Below are 21,741 nucleotides of genomic sequence, written 5' to 3'. Positions count from 1 at the left end.
TGTTGAGGGAAATCCATAAACAGTCGAAATCGTTTTCGTTGATATCCTACAGCCTACTTAAGGGCAGGATGCCCAGACCTTTGTGCTAGCAGCTAGCTAACCATTTGACCTCCAAAATGTATAAGCAAGATTCACTGTTCCTAGGCTGTCTGCAGTTTTTTTCTTCCCTTTTATAAATCCTGATTTTGCTTCTGTTCTTGGACTCTCTCTACCAATCTACTCTTCCTATATGAGCAAACAGTGTAAATCAGAGGACCAAACTCTGGATAGTGGCCAGATGTCTCACTTGAGTTGTTCTTTGACAGCATGCTAACTGGCAAATCCATACACAGCACCCGTTGGCTGTCTCTCTCTCTCTCTCTCTCTCTCTCTCTCTCTCTCTCTCTCTCTCTCTCTCTCTCTCTCACACACACACACACACACACACACACACGCACAATCCATCATACGCACAGGTACACTTGTGAAAATAAAGCACCACAAGTGTGACTGTCCCAGACTTTCTGATCAGACAGGATTTGCAAGAATTTGGGGTCATTTGATCAAAATGTTTCCCCACTGCCCCCATACCTAAGAGCCCCTTCAGTTGACCCTGGACCATGGTCGCCTTCTCTTTAAATTAAGAAAAGAAGGGAAAAGAAAAGAAATAGATCTCTTCCAATGTCTTTATTATCATTATAATTATCATAATCTTTAGTTTTCAAAAATATAAATAGGTGCACGGAACCCTGGTGCCTGCACGGTCCCGGGGGTGGGGGAGGGGGGGGAGGGTTGGGCGGCACTCCCACCGGGAAGGAAATGCCCCCTGCCCAGCCCTGCCGAGATCGAGATCCACACCTGCTAGGGTGGCAGACCCGGGTAAGATGACTCTGGAAAAGGGACCCTCGGAGGGAACCCGACCCCCACGCTTCGGAAGATCCCTCGATGGCTCTCTCCTGCCCGCTCACCTGCGGCCGGAAGCCACCCCCTCTCCCCCAGGCTTCTCCCCCCGCACAGATGGCGCAGCCCTCCTACTCCGTCTCTTCCCATACATTCAGCTGCGGTTCGCACTCTTCATGCCCTCAGGCCTCTGCCCCTTCCTCCCTCCTCCCTAGCTCTCCCTGGAGGTGAAAGAACCAACGATTGCACTGCTCTTGGATAAAGTCAGGAAACAAAAAAATTACCTTCTTTATTTAACTTAACCCCTCCCCTTCTCCCCCTGTCCCTGCGCTGGTCCCTGGAAAGGCACAACGGGAGATTGAAGAAACGTCTCTAAACTCAGTCCACGGGTAACAATACGTTTGCTTTGCTTTGGCATTTGGGAGGAAAATTAGATGCAGTTTTGGCGATTTGGGGGTGGGTGGGTGGGTGCACACACAATGTGGGATTTATTTTTTTTCCTTCTTTAATGGAATTCCTTATATGACAGAAAGCGACAAGGAGAGGACACCATCCCTGTGGGATGTCAGCCTGGCAAGGCTCCTGGGCTCAGCATCCTGGGCACGTCCTGGAAGCTCCTCTCAGTGGGCCCTGCTGAGGCGGCTCCTCCGCAGGGGCCGTGAGCTCCGCTTCTGTAGTCTGCGCTTGTAGGTAGAGGCTGGGGTGAAAGGGAGATGGAAACATCTGGGTGAACCCTGGGAAGAAAGTGGGCCATCCCAGCCTCTCCCCGTCCTGCCTCTTCTCCGCTGGCTCCCCTCCCTGCAGAAACCATGGGCTCATGAAGGCAGCCTGAGGCTTTACCCACTTCTTGGTTTTGATTTTTCTTGGAACCACCTTGGGCTAAGGGGCTTCGGGGCTGGTGTTGAAAAGGAAAGTGGGCCGCCCGCTTTCATCTTCACATTCTCAGTGCAAGTGAGCCCTCCCTGGGGTGCAGCGGACATCTGTGATTGAGCCCATGGATGGTGCAGACAGCGGGGGACAGGGAGGAGGACGTGTTGGCGGTATGTAACGCTGTGTGGGGCGATGCTCACGGTCTGTGCAGGTGATCCGAGGCTCCTCCCAGTGTCCGCTGGGCTGGCATCGGATGGTGGGTACATGGCGCTGGACAAAGCCCTCGGTGCACTGGTACCGCACCAGGGAATTGATCTCATACCGGTTCTTCTTCTGCCCGAAGATCCTGGCGTGCTCCACCACAGGGGGCTCTCCGCAGGCCACTGAGGGGCAAACACACCCTTCAGGAAGGGCTCTCAGAGGGTCTCCCATGATGCCCCATGCTGGTCATGAGCCAGTATGGCCCCCTCTGGCTGTGAGGAGATGGGCTCAGGGCCCAAAGAAGGGGCACGGAGGCTGAACACCCAGCAGTGAGCCCTGACTGCTGGGGAAGGGGTGCTTTCATGCTGCACTAAGAATCTGGAGAACACTGGTTCTAACATTTGGGTTCCTCGATGATTTAGAGCAGCAGTAAGGGAATAAAAGGGAGAAAGGTGGGGAAAGAGGGCGAGAGCCGGGCAGACTGTCTGTGACTTCTCTATGAAAACAGTGATGCAGGGGAAAGGGGGAACTAAAGGAGGCCTTGGGGGCCAGGAGTGGGAACAGGTGGGGAGTGTCCTACCCGCACCTAGGTGTCCACAGACTTAAAGCTGATGATCAAGGCTGAAAATTCTGACTCTACCACTGACGGGCTTGGGAACCCCAGAGAGGGAGGCTCCCAACCTATGTGTGATTGTGGGTGACTTTCTGTGCTGATATCCAAGGCGCTGTATGTGTGGAGGGGAGTCTGTCCTCCTGTGACCTTCACCCTCTCCCTGTCCCTAGTGGGCTGGCCCTTTCCATCAGTTCTGGGACGCTGGTATTGGGAGTGGCCCCCCAGGTCAGCTCCAATCTGCTAGTTGGGCAGGTGAGGTGACCTCAACAGCCAGGAGTCCGGGTGACTTGCCCCAGGTCACACAGCAGGAGCCTGGAGTCTTGATTCTCTCCACGCTGCTAATCCCTCCCAGGCTGCTGCTTACCTGTGCCCTTTTTACACGTGAAGGGCAGCTGGTAATTGCAGGGAACGTCATTCCACTCGCCCTTCTCATGCCAGATCATCACCACGCAGTCCTCCCCAGTGGCAAAGAAGTTGTCAGGCTGGTTGGGGCGCCAGTTCTCAAATTGCTGTGGGTGGGAGTGGGGAAGGGGTGAGGAGGGGGCAGCAGCAGTACAGCTTGGCCGGACCCCTGCTTTCCCTCCCCATCAAGCCCCTTCCTGGCAGTGGCGCAAAGACTGCTGGGAGTCTGGTCAGGGTTGTCCCAGGTGCCATGGAACCCACGCGCCCTCCAAAGAACTGCTCATACTGCCTGGCTGTGGTCCTTATCAGGAACTCAGAGCCCCCAGGACTCACGGTCCCTGTTAATGAGCTGGTGACGCCCTCCTCTTCCACATGGGCCAGCGGGGCTGGTCACCCAGGCTGCCTGCTTGGGCAGGACTGGGAGGTAGAGATATGGCTCCCAAGTCCAGACTCTGCCTTCCCAGGCTTCTCCCTCTAGCCTGACTCAGGGACAAACAAGTCCCCTTTCCTCTAATGTAACTGCTCCCCTCCCCCATGACCCTGTTCATATTCGCCTCTTCCAGAGAGCCCTCCCTGAGGTCCTTTGCTGACCTCCATCATTTACTATGTGTACTATTCACCTGGCATCTATGTTGCTTTCTATTTGTCTGTCTGTCTCCTTGAGTGGACTCGAGTCCTCTGTGGGCAAGGAACCACTCTAAAGCTTCCATGTTCCCTCTTGGTGGTTTGCCTTCATTCATTTATTGCCTTCCTCATCCCTCACCCTTCCTTTCATGCCATTATTCAGTTGTCCAGCCCTGGGCTGGTCTCTAAAGGAACAAGAACAAGACACAATCTCTGATCTCAGGGCTCCCGGTCCAGCAGCTGCTCAGTGAATGTTTGCATGTGATTTGAATGTGTCTCTCTCTGGGGGTCTTTATTCATCTCCTCTGGGCCGTCAACTATCCCGTGTGCCCCCAGCAGAACTCACCAAGGAGTGTCCATCTGACCAGCGGAAGTCTCCTTCGATGGTCTTGTCATTCAGGCCGATCCACTGATAGTCCTGAGCATTGTCTGGAGAGAGGACGTGGGTATGGGGCGCCCTGAAGGTGTCTGAGAAACTTGAGCTCGTAGAGACAGAGGGGATGGAGGGGTGGCAGGAGCTGGGTGGGCTCCTAGGAGCGTGACACCTGCCTCCAGGGTCCTGACAAGGGTCTTAGCACCTGCATGTTTGGAGTGCATTTGGACCATCTCCCTAAGCTGACATGGACTGGTAACAGCCTCGGGGTTAATCCAGGGCTGACCCTGACAGACAGTGGGCTGTCCTGGGTGCAGCCAGAGCCGGTGGCCCCTCAAGCTGCGGAAATGCCCTTCCCTCCCTCCCTGCCCCCCGACCCCTGCCGCCTCACTGGGCCCAAGTCCGCTGAGTGCTGTCAAGGGAGATCCTTCGCCCATGTGACCATTCTCCGCTTGGGCCCCTGAGGCCCGGCCGCACTCACTGTTGACAAACTCCTGCTCCTCAGGGGTGACGATGCTGCTCAGGTGAGACTGCTGCTTCCGGCACTGGCCCTCGGCGTCCACCCAGGTCGCCCGGTCGGGGAAGTGGCGGTAACAGTGGCCCTGGAACTTGGTCCAGCCCTTCTCACACAGCTTCTGGTCTGCAACACAGGTCAGGGGCTTGAGGAGAGGGCCTGGGGGCTGACTGGGGATGGTGTCTGCTGCCCGTCTCAGGGCAGGGATTCCTGCGTTCACCCTGCCTTCCGTGTCACTCCCCAAAGGAAGGGAGAGGCCTGACTGGATCGGGGCTCAAGTTGGAAGCCAAGAGGCCTGGCCCTGCCCCCTCCTCCCCCAGGAGCCTCTGGGAAATGCCAGGGACCCTTTCTTTTCCTGATATTGCCTCCCACCCCCAAAGCTTTTCTCCTGTCGAAGTCTGCTCTGCAGGGCTGGCAGAGCTCAGCAGCCAGGTAAAAAAGGTGGGAAGGTAGGAGGTGTTGAGGCTAAGGAAAAACATGGCTCAGAGGCTCTGAGGGGCTCCAGGGAGAAAGGGAGCTGCGGGGAAGTGTGTGAAGGGGGCAGCAGCAGGCAGTGCTGGGAGCATGAAATGGCCTTCTCCCTGTGGCAAATATTCTGGCACCCTGGGGAGGAAATCCTTGTAACTCTCCACTCCCACCCCAGACAAGACCCCATGCACCAATTTCTTGGAGTCTTGGGGTGAAGGTGGAGAATGGGAGGCTGCAGGGAAGGAGGGTCCAGGCCAAGTCTTTTCTTCCAGAAGTTCCTCCACCAGTCTGTAACCTTGGCAGTGCCTCCAAGGAACATGCAATCCAAAACTACCTTCCCACTCTGATTAGGAGTTTCAGTTGCTGTCTGGAAGTTTCTGGGATGTCTAAATTGAGAGTTCATTGAAAATGGTTTTGAGCCCCTAAACACTTCCAGTTCTGCACGGACCATTGCTACTAGCAACTGCAAGCTCCATCTCCCCCTTTCTGAGCTCGGGTGGTCCTGAGATGGGGAGACTAGGAAACACTGAAGGTGAGAGGGCTCAGTCTGGCCTCAGGAAGTTCCTGGCCCACAGCTCCCCTTGGCAGGGCCTGGCCCAGGTGCAGAAACTGAGGGGTTGGCAAGGCCCAAGAAAGGAAGCTCAGAGCCCTTGCAGCGAGGCTCTGTTCTCTCTGGCCAGCCTTTTGCCTTGCACAAGGAAGGGAGCAAGGAAGTGTGGACCGGAGTGGCACTGACGTGGCAGCTGTCACGGTGGCAATGAGGACAAGGTGACATACAGCTGTCCTTGTGCACGCGTGACTTGAGCATGCTGGTGACACGGGAGCTCTCAGACAGACAGACCATAGCTCTTGCCAGAGAAGAAGAGGAAGGCAGCTTGACCAGTGTGGCACGGTGGCTCCCAAGGCCATGGTGGGGCCACAGAGGTCCCGTGGGCAATACGGCAGGCAGACACATGCCCATGGCCATGCTGGGAAGATCCGGGGCTCTCATCCGGAGCAAGAACCAATGACTCCCACCCATAGTGTCCTTCAAGACAAATCCATGGAATTGGCTCTGTCTTCTTAGTCTGATGCATGCACCAACTTTGCTGGTGGCATCTGGAAGCCCTGGAGCAGGTTAGTGTTTGAAAGGTCCACCAGAGCCCCACCTTCCAAAGTGCAGGCTGGCCCGGCCTGCATGTCTCTTCTGCAGTCAGATCAGCCAATGCCCCAGAGGAGGGTTTCCGCAGGGAACAGCAAGAGAAGGAGTGAGAATGAGTGGGGCCGACTTCTCACTTGTGGCCCCTGAAGTGGCTGTCTGGATGGATCTTGGGGGCCCCACAGGGCCTAGAACCTGTGGTTAGCAAGGAAGGATGAGGGAGGAAGAGGGGGTGCAGCAGTTAGTAACATTAGCTGAAGCCGAGACGGTCGTACCGATCTCACACAGGTCCCCTTGGTAGCTGGGAAGGCATAAGCATGTGAAAGAGTCGATGGCGTCCACGCAGGTGGCTCCATTCAGACAAGGGCTTGAGAGGCACTCGTCAATGTCTGCAAGAAACCAAGGGCCACCATTAGGACTCCTGCTGGCAACTGCAGCTTCACAATTGCATGGCAGCTTCTTTATGGGTGGCCAGCCCTGCTGCTCTCCAGAGCCCCGGATTTCCTAAGAATTGTTGCTGCTGCTGCTGCTGCCGCCACCATTTTGGAGTGCTGAGCCAAAGATCCAACAAGGGTTTTCTTGGATGTGTGTGGTTCTGGATGGGCAAGCTTGGAGCATTGGAGCCAGGTTTCCCAGTGGGTGAAGGGATCTGCTGCTTCTGAGGGCAAATGCCTACTGTGAGAGTGAGCTTGGAGTTCCTCCAGGACGTCTTCTCTTGTGAATATTTCAAGAGGCCTTGAGGTCTGAATTGGCTCTCAAGCATGGTGGTGAGCAAGGACACTGGAATTCCAGTTCTTGAAGCTTGGTTAGAGCTCTTTCTTTTCCTAGCTTCTTCTGTAGTTATGAACCAAGGAAAGAGGACAAGGCCGTGCAGTACTAGAACAAACAAGCTAGAAGTGGTTCACAGACTATAGGATCATGAGAAAATGGCAGTGTGGGATATCCGCATGAGACTTGTTAGATTTTTTTTTTTTTTTTTTTTGGTTGCAGACACCTTCTTTGTCTTCAGTAAATAAGATTCTAGAGTATCTTATAAAGATGAAGCCAACATTGTTATCTTGGGGGAAGGGACAGAAACCCAGCCTAATATTTCCCCATGTAATCTCCTTCCAGTTTAAGGCCTCAGAACATGGACATCTCCAATGAGTCATGATTTCTAGAAGGGCTGCATCCTGGCCAGTGGGAGACCAGTGTTTGAAGCCAGTGAGGCACTTAGTAAGTGGCCACCCACCAGCACCAGCCTGGGATACTGGCAGGTCCCCATCAGCCTCTGTTCCCCAGAAGACTCTTCTTTCCTTCTGTTCTTCTGGTCCAGGATGTTCTTTGTGATCCAACTTCTTTGTGGGACTTACATTGGTAAGTCATTGGCCATTGCCTCAAATTTTCATCCATTAGCCAAGGTGAGAATTGAAACTCTTAATCTGGTCTTTCTGCACTTTCAGAGAGGCCAGAGACCTAGAGGATCCTTCTATTCTCTTTGTATTTGTTCTCCAAAAACACTGGCTGGGTTACTTCCTCTGGGAACATGATAAAAGGTATTGTGAAGCTCCTCTTCCTAGGGGATTAATAAAATTCTGGAATGAAAGGGTTCCACTGGCTTATGGGGGCAGCATGATATGTACAGCTATGTTCATACAACCTTCAGGACCTGGCATGTCTGTGGGTGGTCTCCACGTAGGCAGCTCCCTAAATATGTTCCAGGACTTAGTTCTTACCTCTCATAAGCACAGACTAGATCTTAAAGTCAGTCCTCTGATAAGAAGATAAAAGCACTTTCTTCTGGTTCCTTTTCACTAGTGCATAGCCGATGTCATTTAGACCAGAGCTGGGTTTGTGCAATGCGAGGCCTGAAAATCTCAAGTCCTCAGGTATGTCTCTCTTCCCATGAAGTTCTTGACTTTATTTCAGGGAGTGTACACCATGGGCTAGAAACCAACAGTTCCAAGTTTGAAACTGTTCCAAGCAAAACCAAAATGCATGGAGGAACGGACTGAAATCCCAGCATGCACTTGGATTCCCAGCATGCACCAGGATTCCCAGCAGCAGCAGCAGCAGCAATAGGTCAGGCCGGTGGGCGGAAGCTGGGGGAGGTTCTCCTGCTTCAGAAAAGCTACTGTTGTCTTTCGTCCATTAGCGTCATTATGGAAGATGGGAAGCACTGGGCAAGGGGGTATTAAGCAAATGTAGGCGCTAAAGCAGTTGTACAGAGCAGGGGACAGGAGTGGCCCGTGGGGAGAAGAGCCAGACATCAACACTGGGGCTTCTGGCCAACCCATGCGGGGAAGGGCGGGAGTGCGGAGGCCCCGAGGGAGGTCAGGCCAGGTAGCTTCCAGCGGTCCCAGAAGCTTATTTCACATCACTCGCCCCCACAAGGCGGCCTGAGGTCTAGGACAGTTTTCCTTCGGTGTTTGGCCAGGGCACAGGATCTGAGAAGGCTGCAGGGACTGAAACTCAAGGAACCAGGTTCCTGGGCTCAGAAGCTGTTTTATGCAGGGCCCTGGATTCACAGATGAGGAGGAAAGGAAGGGCCATAATCCTGAAGACCAGAGAGCCTGTGAGTGGCACTGGGGCAGCTTAGAGAGGCCTTCAGCAGTAGGGAGAGGGCTGAGCATCCTGTATGGGGCCTTCTCAGGCTTGTGGTGCATCCTCTCCCCTTCCACTGGCTTGGAGAGCCACTCTGGCCCTGATTTGCCCACCTCTTTCTGTGAAGGCAATTGGAACATTGCTTGTCTTCTGGAACCATGAGAAGAGTTGGGCTGGGCCCTGCTGTACTTTAGGTGCCCCAGACAAGGTGACAGCAGATGGAGGACAGGAAGGGCTTTGGGCAATGGGCATACTGTATGAAAGTAGAGAGGAAAGAGAGGGAGCCAATATCTCCCCCAAATCTTCTCTGAGCCAGACACTATGTCTCACACACGCTTATCCTCCCAGCGGCCCTATGGCATGGACGTCACTGGGCCATTTTACAGATAAGAAAACAAATGAAGTGACCTGCCCATGCTGGTAAGTGGGGGAGACAGATTGGAGAAGATGGAGGAGACAATTAGACCATGAGGATGAAAGTTGGGCCTCTGTTCCACATGGAGAGAGAGAAAGAGAGAGAGAGAGACACTGGAGGCCTGGATCTCAGCATCTCATGACCATTTCTGCTGCCCCAGCCAAGGGCTCACCGGTCATCACTAAGCAGGGACTTTGAGTCCTCTTCTCTCTACTCTAACCAAAAGGGATGGTTTGTTCCTGAACAAGGCCCTCTAGTGATATCTCTAACTTAAGGGAGAAAACAACTGAGAACCCTGGTAAAGGTGAGGGAAATAAAGATACTTGCAAATAATCACTTTGGCGTCTGAGTTGGAGACCACAGGTCTCTACCCTGAAGGGGTCTTGCCCAGCTGTTGCCTGGATCAGAGCCCAGGATTTCCAAGTTAGAGCTTATTTTGTTCATAGAAACGTTTGAATGAAGTGACAGCAGGCACTTTTACTCAAGTGATACCCAAACAAAGGGGTTGCCACTCGTAAATAGCATGGTATGAATGGTACCCCTCAAGTTGTTCAGTGTACAACCTGTGCAGCTGTATGCGGTGACCCTGGACATGACTTTCTTGGACAAGGATAGGGGGAAATTCTCCTCAAGAAGCACAGAGACAATTTCTTAGCTCAATAGATGCTCTTCACCCTTCAAAGACCTAGGATCAATCAGGATGAACAGAATTGAATACATACACTCACTTTCTGGTGTATCACAATCGACAGAAGGATTACAAGAGCATATTTATCAGTTCCAATTTGCTTTAAAAACAAACATGATTAGATTGAAAGTATGTTATAGTTATTTATACTATCAAGTTGTTTATATTTTTAAACTTTGATCTTGAATGTAACTTTAATATCCTGCTAAATTCAATTAGTTGCCTGTTAAAATCTGCCCATGGACTTCTTGGTTAAGTCAAGTCAAGAAGGTGTAATTTGTATTTTCACCTGTAACCCTGTATTTTCACTTGCTTGGAAAGCACTTCCCCCCACCTCCCAGGGATAAGGTGTCACTGGAATTCAAACATCACCCCACTAGGGGGAAAGACAGGGTCAGGTCATAGATCAGAACCCCAAGTCCACAAAGTAAAAGATGTCAGTTAAACAGAAAAGAGGCTGATTAAATTTTAAGTTCATGCCCTTCTAACCAAGGAGTTTAGAGAAATGCAGGCAATGCCAGTGATTCCTGGCAAATTGGACATGAGATCTGATTTCTCAAATTTAGCTGCCCATTAGAATCACTGTGGTAGTTAATCTTTAGATTAAAAAAAATTACCACCAGCACCAGAGCCCCCCCCCCCAGACCAAGTGAATGAGAATAGCTCAGGGCGGGGCCCAGGTATGGTGCTTTTAAAAAGCATCCCAGGTGATTCTAAGGAGCAGCCAGGATTGAAGCCTCGGGATCAGAAATCTAATCCCCACAGGAAATACTGCATTAGCAGTGGAGGTGGGGAGGATGCTTCTGCTTTTTAAGTGGATTCGAATAGGATAGTCCTGCATTTTTTTTTTGGCCACGTTGCTATGCATGCGGAATCTTAGTTCCCCGACCAGGGACCAAACCTGCACCCCCTGCAGTGGGAAGCGCAGAGTCTTAACCACTGGACAGCCAGGGAAGTCCCCAGTCCTGCTTTTGATTGCTAAAGAATCTAAGTATTCATTAAACATATTTATTTTGATGTAAAGAGTAGAGATTAATAATTTATCAAGAACTTATTTGTGCAACGCTGACTAAACAAGATGACACTGATCTCTACGGTCTTTTAACAACCTGTGGTTCCCAGTTCTAGAGCCAGATGACAGGTGGGTGATCTGTGGATACTGGACACCTTCTGCAGTCCTTTTGGAAGCACCAGATCTTGAGCTTGAATTGAACAGGAGTGACTTGGGACCCCAGGGGTAGAGTCATGGACAATGAGACCCCAGATTTTGCATGTGGATGACTCTTACCACTTGCCCTTTAGAGATGACAAAGCTTTTTGTAATCAGTGGCTTGAGAGATGGGGAAGGGGAACTGGTCAGATGTACACAGATGATCTTAATCCTCATAGCATTGTTTCTCAGCTCTGCCTGCACACTGGAGTCACTTGGGAGTTTAAAAAACCCCAGTGCCAAGGCCACAGGACCATTCCAATCAGAATCTGTGGGAGCGGGACCCAGTGCCAAGGCCACAGAACCACTCCAATCAGAATCTGTGGGGGTGGGACCCAAGGATCAGAATTTTTTTGAAGCTGAGAACCACTACCTTTGACCCTATTTACAAATGAGGTAGTCAGGGCTTGTCTGTGTCTAGCTGGACCAACTCCAATTCTACAGCTGTTCTTCATTCTGGTTCCCCTGAAGTCTGGCTTCTAGCTCTAAGACCGACAACCGGTTGTTATGTTCAAGAGAAGTCTTCTTATTTAACCGAGTGTGTTCAACAGCGAATACCTCAATTCTTGATTGGACTTGCTCATTGAAGTTAGGCAAATCACTTAACCTCTCTGTGCTGCAGTTTCAAATGGGGATGATTACCAAGCTCTCAGAGCTGCCTAGGAAGAAATTGTGGGAAAGAAAGCCCTTTGGAAATATACACCATTAGAGAAAAGCTGTCCTTATAGCAGATTAGTTAAGGGCCATTGTCACCTACTTCTAATTTCAGAGGTGCCAGGACATGAGCCTTGCTGTGTGACTTCTGATACCAGTGTCACAGTTTTGCTTCAAGCATCAGGTTGGGGAAGCAGTTGCTAAGAATGGAGAGAGGTGTCGGAAGATACCAAAAGAGGGCAAGGGGGTTCTGGTCCTGGCGGCTGCCCCCACCCCGGAAGTCCTGTCGGGCTCTGAGTCTGTTCCTCGCTGACCCAGGCTGAGCTGGCCGACAGAGCTGAGCTCCACAACACTTCACCCAAGATGGGCCCCCTGCTGCTCTCCACCTGCACACCCAGACGGGTGTGTGTGTGTGTGTGTGTGTGTGTGTCTGCACACCTGGCACGATGACCCCCAGGGGCACTGCTCACGGGACAGACAGAGCCACGCCCACTGCCAACAGAAGACTTTGTGTGCTGGAAAGCGCACAAGGTGTCCCCAAGTTTTCATCAGGGGCGGGCTCTCCCAGGACAGAGGCAGCGCTCTGCCTTCCCCTTGGGGGTGGATGACAGAGGAGTATGTCTATAGCCCCTGGGGTCACTGTGGCTCAGTGGGTCCCCTCGGTAGAAAGGCCAGGACCTTCCAAGGAGAGCCTACCTTCTCTGGCCACGGAGGCCCATAGCGTTCTCAGTTACGACCCCGCACACGTGGGCAGAGGCTGACCCCAAATCGGGAGAGAGTGAATAGGTATTCACCTTAGTGCCTGTTTATATAAACATACATATTTCCTGTCTAAGTGCCAAGGATACAGCATCTTTATATTATGAGTATGTAATGTATTATGAGGTGTTATTTTGCATATATATTAATGTCTACAAACACAGAATGCTTCTTTGTGTATGATGTAAAGGTATTTTGCATGTGTCCTAGGTATGAAGCCCTTTTAGGGAAGGCCTTGGGTCTCTGATGCCTGACTTCAGACAGGGCGGGGCTAAGGGCCTGGGAGCAGCGCAGAGAGCTAACCCAAGAATCTGAGCTTGGAGGGGACTGGGCGTTTCTTTTCTCAAGGGTGGTGATGTTAATGTGCTGAAATGTCCTCATGGCCACAGGCCTCACGGTGTTCAGGGAGCGACAGGTAGATTCTAATCATCTTGTTTTCAGGGCCACCTCCAATCAGAGGATCCCCCAGGCTCCTCACTCATGCCACAATCTGCTTGGGCAAACAGGGGCCCCAAGGTGGTGGGTGCCCAGGGATGGGGCACTGCTGGGTCACAGCTGACCTGCAGCCATAAATCCTGGAGCTGGGAGTGACAAGCTCTGTCTGTGTCATCTCCTTCAGGGCAAGAAGGGGACCCAAACGCCGCCCAGACGCAAGCATGGAGGGGACCATAGGGGCTTTCCTGGAGGGCTCCACTCTGCATGATGCAAGGCAGCCTCCATGGAGATTCCCTCCCAGGAGCTGTGGGGCATGACGGGGTCTCAACACACACCCTAGGTCAACGTTTCTTTGAAGTCTCAAGTTTTATCTTCAGAATTCCAGCACGTTTTGCATTCTACTCATAAAACAATCATTGGCTCGACAAAAAAAAGAACTACTTCTCAGTTTAATTACTTGACTCTTTTCTCCTAAACCTCCATGTAGACCAGATGCTCTAGAAAGACGTGCCGTGTTTACCCTGTGACTGCTGCCCAGCACGTCACTGTGTACTCTCCTTCCCAGCGTGAGAAGCCTGAGCCCCAACTGACCTTGGTTGCCGCCTCCCAACCCCTCTGCCTGCACCCCCCATGGCCAATGAGGCTCTCACCTATGTCGCAGTGCTTGCCGGTGTGGCCAGGGGGGCACAGGCATATGATGTGTCCCTCCGTCTCCGGGCAGGTCCCAGCACCGCAGGGCTCCTTGGCACAGGTGGTGGGGTCTGCAACCCCCGGGGAGAGGCTGAGCATCAAGAATGTAGCTGCCTGGGGTACAGTGCAGCCTCTACGACCTCGAGGGTGGGGCCTGAGGCCCCAGAAGCCCACAGGGCTGGCTCTGGGTCAGCACGCTTCTGAGGACTCTGTCCTTCCTGATCCCCAGTATCTGGGAGCGGTTGGGGGCTCTCTGACTGGGGAAGGTCTCTCAGTACACAGGGGGAGGCAAGGGATTCCCAACGCAAAAAGCAAAGGAAAATCATCAGCCTCTGGTGCCCAGTGCCAGGTTTGTGTCAAGGTGAGGCCATCACTATAGTACAGAGGATTCACCTGCACAGGGTGAGGGTGGGGAGGCAGGGTCTAAAGGTGGGACACAGCCAAAATGACGCTTCATAGTTCCTTGAACTGTGCAGGCTTTCACCCTGCACAAAGCATATACTGGGGCATAAATGTCCTCAGCAGATTCATTCTCTCATCTCACGCTCACTCCATGGGAAAGGGGCGTGAGCAGAATTTCCAGCACTATCTAAATAGTACTTCCCGTGCCAAGTACAGACAGTCGAATTCACGTATAAATGTTTGTGTCATGTAACTCCACTGTAACAACAATAATCACGAATCTACAACAAGTGTGCACTGTGTGCAAAGTATGATGCTTGTTCTCTACATATTTATATCTTGCTTAATCTTCCTTGGTACTATTCCCATTCTACAGATGACGTTCAGAGAGGTTAAGAAACTTGCTTGAGGCTGCACAGCTCATCTGTGCTCAGAACTTGAATCTACACGGCTACAGTCTGAACTACCCAAACCCATTTAAAGGAAAATAATCCCAACAATACCTGCCGTGGTTGCCTCTGATTCATCTGTCCCTCCTGGAGAGGTTGGGATGGAAGCATCAGCTGGGGAGGTGGGTGTTTCGGCTGTTTGGGTCTCTTCTCCTGAGTGCACGGGGCTTGAGGACTCGATTTCTAGATGCACCTCTGCAGGGTTCTGGGTCTGCTGAGTCCACTTGGATTCCGGGATGGTGGTGCTGATGACAACATCCAACCCCGAGGTGTGACCAGACAGGTCTCTGCTGATTTCAGTCCTGTCTCCAGAAGCCATGGGAGTGGCCGAAGGTGAGCCTGATGCCTCTGTGCCCACATCATAGGTGGTGGTTGACTCCCCACTCACTTCCGGGGCAGCCAAGCCCTCCCTGGGGCCTTCCTGAAAGGCTGAGGTGCTACCTGTCACTCCCAGGCCTGAGGCTCCCTCCAGATCAGCTTCATGGAAGGCGGAGGTGGTTCCACTCAGATCAGGGGACCTGGAAGCGCCTCTGCTGGCCTCGGGGGCGGCAGATGCTCCCACCTCAGCCTCAGGATAGGGAGACGTCTCGCTGCTAGATTCTGGGACTGATGATGCTTCTACTCCAGACCCGGGGAACCTTGGTGCATCCCCAGATGCAGAGGCTTCTCCACTGGACTCAGAACGCTGGGGGTTGTATGTTACAGGGGGTCTCTGGCCCAGTTCCTGGGAAACAGTTGGTTCAGTAACACCCTCCACAAACTCGGAAGTGATTAAAGTAACTTCTGGAAGTCCTGAGGCCTCCCCACTGGTGCTCGTGGGTGCAGAGGATTCTCCGCTTACATCAGTGGTGCCAGAAAAGTCCCCACTAAAATATGGAGTACTTGATGGCTCTCCACTGGGCTCTACCAGTCCAGACTGAAGTCCACTTAGGTCCAAAAGTCCTGAATGGTCTCCAGACATGTCTGGTGCTCCAGAAGGGGCACCACTAAGTTCCAAAATGCCCGAAGGCCCTTCTCCTGCTTCTTGGGCTGTTGGAGCCTGGGTTACAGATTCCACCAAAGTTCTGTCTACAAGAGAGACAGTGGAGAAACCAGATGGAAGTCCATGGGCGTCATATGCTCCAGAGGGCAGGCTGCTCCCGCTCTCAGCTCCAGAGGGCTCTCCACTGACCTCAGCTACTCTGCTTGGCAGGCCACTGAATTCTGGAGGCTGGGGTGTAAACCCACTGGAGTCAATTACTCCAGAAGATAGTCCACTGACATCCACTATCCCAGATGTGCCTGAGAGACCTGCCTCTCCTGAAGGGAGGTCACTGAGGTCCACGGACCCTAAACCTTCTTCTTCTTTAAATGTAGTTGGGGTCACTTCAACCAAACTGGTGTCCACGAATGTAATGCCAGAAGATTCACCACCGCCACTCACGGCACTGGAAACCAGGTCAGGGATTCCGGATGTTGTCCCACTGAACCCTGGTAACCCCGATGGCTGCCCACTGAGATCAGGGGTCCCGGACGTTTCTCCACTCAGGTCGGTTATGCCAAATGGTGGACCAATGCCAGAAAGAACTCCAGAAGCTTCTGCGCTGATTTCCGGTTGTCCAGAAGACAGTCCACTAAGCTCAGTCACACCAGATGTTTCCCCAGAAAACCCTGATGGCTGCCCACTGACCTCAAAAAGTCCAGATGTTCCCCCACTAATGTCAGGAAACCCTGATGGCTGTCCACTGACATCAAAGAGTCCAGATGTTTCCCCACTGATGTCAGGAGACCCAGATGCCTGGCCACTGAGTTCAGCTCCTGAAGAGAGTCCGCTTGCTCCTCCACTAATGTCCAGTTCACTGAAGGGCAGCCCAGATGTTTCTCCAGCACCACTGATGCCAATGGTTCCCCTTCCTTCTAGTTCACCTGCAGTGGTGGCTGTGACCACTTCCACCAATGTAGTATCCACTAGGGAGACAGTTGGGAACCCAGATGGAAGTCCACTGAAGTCAGGAAGGCCAGAAGACGGGCCACTTCCAAGGTCCACCCCAGAATACTCACCACTAAATCCAGAGGGAAGGCCACTTGCTTCTGGAGCTTGCCCACTTCCTAGAGTTCCAGAAGGTATTCTGCCAAGGTCCAAGACTCCAGAAGCTGACCCAATCAAGTCTTCTTTTCCAGAAGTCAACCCACTAAGATCCTCAGCTCCAGAAGCAGAGATCTCCAGACTTTCCCTTCCAGAAGGAAGTCCACTAAGGTCCCCTACTCCAGAAGCAGAGGTCTCTAGATGATCCTCACCTACGGAAGGAAGTCCACTGAGGTCCTCTACTCCAGAGACAGAGGTCTCTAGACCCTCTCCTCCAGAAGGAAGTCCACTGATGTCCCCTACTCCAGAGGCAGAGGCTTCTGGACCTTCTCCAGAAGGAAGCCCACTGAGGTCCCCTACCCCAGAGGCAGAGGTCTCTAGACCCTCTCTTCCAGAAGGAAGTCCACTGAGGTCCTCTACTCCAGAGGCAGAGGCTTCTGGACCTTCTCCAGAAGGAAGTCTGCTGAGATCCTCTATTCCAGAGGCAGAGACTTCTGGACCTTCTCCAGAAGGAAGTCCACTGAGGTCCTCTCTTCCAGAAAGGAGTCCACTGAGGTCCCCTACTCCAGAGGCAGAGACTTCTGGACCTTCTCCAGAAGGAAGTCCACTGAGGTCCTCTACTCCAGAGACAGAGGTCTCTAGGTCCTCTCTTCCGGAAGGAAGTCCACTGAGGTCCCCTACTCCAGAGGCAGAGACTTCTGGACCTTCTCCAGAAGGCAGTCCACTGAGGTCCCCTACTCCAGAGACAGAGCCCTCTGGGACCTCACCTCCAGAGGGTAACCTGTCAACTTTAGGAGTGCTGGTCCATGTAATTATATCTTCATCTCCTGAAGCCAGTCCGCTTTCCACAGGCAGGCCTGAGCCCACTGTAGAGGTGAGCCCACTGAAGTCAAGGTCTTCAGAGGGCAGTCCACCTGCAATCTCCCCTGAGGGTTGCCCACTGGAGTCTAGGTGTCCTGAAATTTCTCCACTGCCTGTGAAGTCACCACTGACTTCAGGCATCCCAGATACCTCCCCAGCGCCTGGCAGCTCAGTCCTGCTGGGCACTGGGGCTGAAAGTGTGGATGGCTCCTCTGAGGGGAACAGCTCCTCTGAGGGGAACGGTTTCTCTGAGGGGAACGGTTCCTCTGAGGGGAATGGCTCCTCTGAGGGGAATGGTTCTTCTGAGGGCAACGGCTTTTCTGAGGGCAATGGCTCCTCCGAGGCTGAGGGCACTTCCGTTGCAGAAGGGACTTCTGTGCTCTCCTCTGTTGCTGTGCTAGTGGGAAGCCATGTAGGAGGGACCCCTGGAGGAAAGGAAGAAGAAAGATGAGGTGTGGATTTAGTAACTCTGCCCCACTTTAAGCTCATGCAGAGAAGCTGAACTCCATTCCTTCCACAGTAAAACTTTTCTCTCAAGAGCTCAGAGATGTGTCCAGACATTTGCTAATGGAACCTCGCACAGCCTCTTGGGAAGGATGGGGACCAGAAAACTCCCCTCCACCCTCAGGCTATGCCTTGTGAGACCCTAGAGGGCTCCATTCACACTAGCCACAGAATGTGGGGGACTGGCTGCCACTGAGGACAGTCAAGGTCACCTTTCAAGTACTTCCACATTATTACCTCATTTATCTAAAACCATGATTTGTAAAGTGTGGTCTCCAGACCATCAGCACCAGCATCACCTGGGAACTTGACAAAAAAGCGAATTCTCAGATCCTACCCCAGCTCCACTGACTTAGGAATTCTGGGGCGGGACACGGCACTATGTGTTTTAATAAGCTCTCCCTACCATGCTGATACTCCTTGAAAGTGGGAATTGTTCATCGGGACCCATCCCTCTGAGGCTGAGAGGGCCAGGTGATGTTTGCAAAAATACGTCAACTTTTTCAATTCTGAGAGCCCTATTACAGAGGATTTGGAAAATATGGAATAAAAAAAGAAAAGAACAGAACAGAAAAGAAAACCCCGCCATCCTAAATAATCATGGTTACATTATTTTCTTTCTGTCTTGTTTCCTTTGGCATTTAAAAATAACTAGCGGGGATTATACCTTGCATGTATTTTTGGGCTAATGTCCCAGGCATAGAACATGAGCACAGAGGGTACTGGGTCTCAGTGGGCAGGTTTACAGCCTACTCTCACTTAAAGGAGAATCCTGGAGGGGGGTGGGAAGTTCGATATAGCAGTGGTGACATGCACGATGATTTTAGATGGATATATATACACACACACACATACATGTATTGGGTTGGCCAAAAGTTCGTTTGGATTTTTCTGTAAGAGGCTATGGAAAAACCCGAATGAACTTTTTGGCCAACCCTATATATATATATATATATATATATATATATATATATATATATATATATATATATATATATATATATATATATACACACACATACACCCCCCCACACACACACACCACATATCAGAAAATAGCCACTTACAGATATGGTATAACATTTCTCTTTGAAATACATCTATGTTTCTTTTCAAAAGGAAGTCAATGTAAAGAAAAAGATACAGAGTTAATAGCAGTAGAGATGGTTCCCCAATAAGGCTCAAGTCAGAGAGGTGGTGGGGAACTGAAGAAATATTGGAAAACACTTCTATGGGGCCACTGGAGTTCCCTCCCATGGATAACTCCCGTTAGTGGCTGCCCGAGTCCTGTGCCAAGCCACACACTCATGCCAAAGAGGACTTGGTTATTCTTGTCCTGGTGACGGTCAAGGAAAGGGCCTCAAGCAGGTGTGGCTGCTGGGTGAGGTCATGGGGTTAGAACCCCACCTGCTCCACTGATGCACCTTTACGTTCTGGTTTTGCATTTCCAGCACCCAGAGGAGCACTTGGTGTGGCCAAATTGCTTGGGAACTGTGCACTGAATGACTGGATAAATTAGTGGGAAGCTTTGATATATTCCTTTCTTCAAATGCAAGTACCCCTGGGTGAGCCGACTCTAAAAGGTGCACACAGGTGACTGTGCATTGCTCTAATTCAGCCTTACCCAAAGTGGGCTATGTTTAAAATGCTCTGTGAAGGGGCTTCCCTGGTGGCACAGTGGTTAAGATTCTACCTGCCAGTGTACGGGACACGGGTTCGAGCCCTGGCCCGGGAAGATCCCACATGCTGCATAGCAACTAAGCCCGTGCTCCACAACTACTGAGCCTGTGCTCTAGAGCCCCCGAGCCACAACAACTGAAGCCCATGCACCTAGAACCCGTGCTCCACAACAAGAGAAGCCACCGCAATGAGAAGCCCTGAGAAGCCCACACACTGCAACGAAGAGCAGCCCCCGTTCGCCACAAGTAGAGAAAGGCCATGCGCAGCAACGAAGACCCAACGCAGCCAAAATAAACAAACAAACAAACAAATAAATAAATAAATAATGAAAATGCTCCATTAAAAAGAAAAGACCCTGTGATCAGATTCATTTGGCATGCACTGAATACATTGCCCCCCTCTGCCTTACAGTGCATATTAGCATATACAAGGCTATAAGAAGGTCTGCAGTGGGGGAAATCTGTATCTTCCTGTAAGCCAGGATTTCCCAAACCTTATGGCTACAAAACACTTTTTCCAATAGGGTTTGGGGTCTTCCGATTTCATCCCATCAAGTCCCATCTGATTTAATCATAACAGATTTCCTCAGCAAGTTCTGACTGAGGACGCCTGACCCAGAAGAGGGACACGGAAGGAGAAGCAGGGCAAGGAGACAGGTGACGGTCAGACTGCCCACAGCCACCCACTGCCAGGCCCTTTCCCCTCTACTGGAGCTCCTCCTGCAAGAGAGTTTTTAAGAGGTTAGAGAGTAGGGGTGTAAATGCAGGAGCACAGAGTGGGAGCCCTCTGATTGACACAGTGCTGGGCATTTGGGGTGTGTAGCTGGAAGACAGTGCGGAGAGAGAGAGAGAGACAGAGAGACAGAGAGAGAAAGAGAGAGACAGAGAGAGAGGGAAAGAGGTGTGTTTTATGAACAAAGCTGCCCTTTCTCTCCCTTGGGGGTTGGTCCTAGAGGCCCGCTGAGGTGGCCGCAGTTGCCCACAGTGGCACACTTAGCTAGTGTAAGGGCTGGGGAAACAGAGCACAAGTCCCAGGGGGAGATGACCCTGCCCTCCCCCAACTGGGGCACACCCTAGGCTGCCAGGCGTGTGATGCATCGGGACGTGTCCCGGAGCCCGAGCCACACAGACCTGGCAGTGGGGAAGTGCCTGCTGGTGTGTAGGCGGGCTCCCATTCCGTCTGGTTTTCTGGCTCTGTGGTGAAGTCTGGGATTGCAGTCGTCTCCTCCCCAACAGGGACAGCAGCCACGCTGGGCCCCACTTCAGCAGTGATCCAGTCTTCCACCTCAGGGCGCTCTGTGGGTGCGCTGCCCTCCTCTTCTCCTGGAGAGGGCACCGCCGAGATGCCTAAAGGGCATGTGGGTGGTGAGGGTTCCTTCTTACCAGTGACCCAATCCAGGCTGGCCCTTCTTGAGAGGAACTAGGGGATCCTGAGGGGGGCCAGGCCTGTGCACAAACCTTGCTGGTCCTTGGCTTCCCACCGCCCCACCCAGTCCAGTAGGATGGCTCTTGTCCTCAATTAATAAGAGCCGTTTGCATCAGCTATATCGATATGCACGCACCATCGGCACTTTATTTCAGGGTGGTCTGGGGCACCTCTTCTGCAGAATCTATTATACCTGCCAGGCGTTGTTTAAAGGTGTTATGTATATAAAATCATTTTATCCCACAATGGCCATGTGAAACAGACACTATTATCTCATTTACAGATAGGGAAACTAAGGCACAGAGTTAAGAGACTTGTCCAGTGTCAGTGGTTTGTAAGTGATAGATCTAGTCTTTGGACCCAAGTATCTGGTGCCAGACTCTCTGCTCTCAAGTACTGCAATGATGTTGCCTTTCTTGGGGACAGAAATTATATTCCAAGTGTGTCTGGATCAAAATCAGGAGAGTGCTATTTAAAATGCATGAAGCCATCCTGGCACTGATGGCTGAAGGCAGGATTCATTGACTGGGATAATTGTTCTGTTTTAGTGGGCTAGATTGGGAAGGAAGCCAAACTTCTTGGCAGTTATATAAGAGGCTGAGTTTACGGAGGGTTGGGCATGGATGGTGGAGATGCATGGGAGGAATTTACTGGGAGGCTAACTGGCTTGGCTTCTAATTCCCAGAGCAGGGAGAAGGGTACTGGGGCAAGAGCCTCATCAAATCCTCTGGGAGGGGACTGGCTTTCTTAGGCTGGCAGAAAGGGACTGAACTTTCTTTGAATTAGGTTTTAAAAAGGGACCTGAAAGTCTGGGAAACTTTGGGGCACTCAGGGTTTTT

General features: G+C 51.8%; 1 protein-coding gene across 4 annotated transcripts in view; it reads right to left on the bottom strand.

Annotated features, from left to right (window-relative positions):
* Positions 1 to 650: 650 nt before the first annotated feature.
* ACAN (aggrecan) overlaps positions 651 to 21,741 on the bottom strand; it is a 60,837-nt gene continuing 39,746 nt past the window's right edge. For 3 of the 4 annotated variants that reach the window (XM_067029869.1, XM_059056473.2, XM_067029870.1), the window contains 8 exons: positions 20,608 to 20,823; positions 14,422 to 17,718; positions 6,358 to 6,471; positions 4,444 to 4,602; positions 3,936 to 4,018; positions 2,928 to 3,072; positions 1,950 to 2,132; positions 651 to 1,576 (listed from right to left, as the gene is read on the bottom strand). In XM_067029869.1, coding sequence (XP_066885970.1) covers positions 1,500 to 1,576; positions 1,950 to 2,132; positions 2,928 to 3,072; positions 3,936 to 4,018; positions 4,444 to 4,602; positions 6,358 to 6,471; positions 14,422 to 17,718; positions 20,608 to 20,823 — 4,274 coding nt within the window. In that variant the 3' untranslated portion in view covers positions 651 to 1,499. The remainder of the gene's footprint in view (positions 1,577 to 1,949; positions 2,133 to 2,927; positions 3,073 to 3,935; positions 4,019 to 4,443; positions 4,603 to 6,357; positions 6,472 to 14,421; positions 17,719 to 20,607; positions 20,824 to 21,741) is intronic. The other variant, XM_067029871.1, reaches the window with a different exon arrangement.

Source organism: Kogia breviceps, chromosome 3 (genome assembly GCF_026419965.1).
Source record: "Kogia breviceps isolate mKogBre1 chromosome 3, mKogBre1 haplotype 1, whole genome shotgun sequence".
Classification (NCBI taxonomy): domain Eukaryota; kingdom Metazoa; phylum Chordata; class Mammalia; order Artiodactyla; family Physeteridae; genus Kogia; species Kogia breviceps.
The sequence above is the reverse complement of the archived record's forward strand: the minus strand, read 5'-3'. Positions and strand labels throughout refer to the sequence as shown.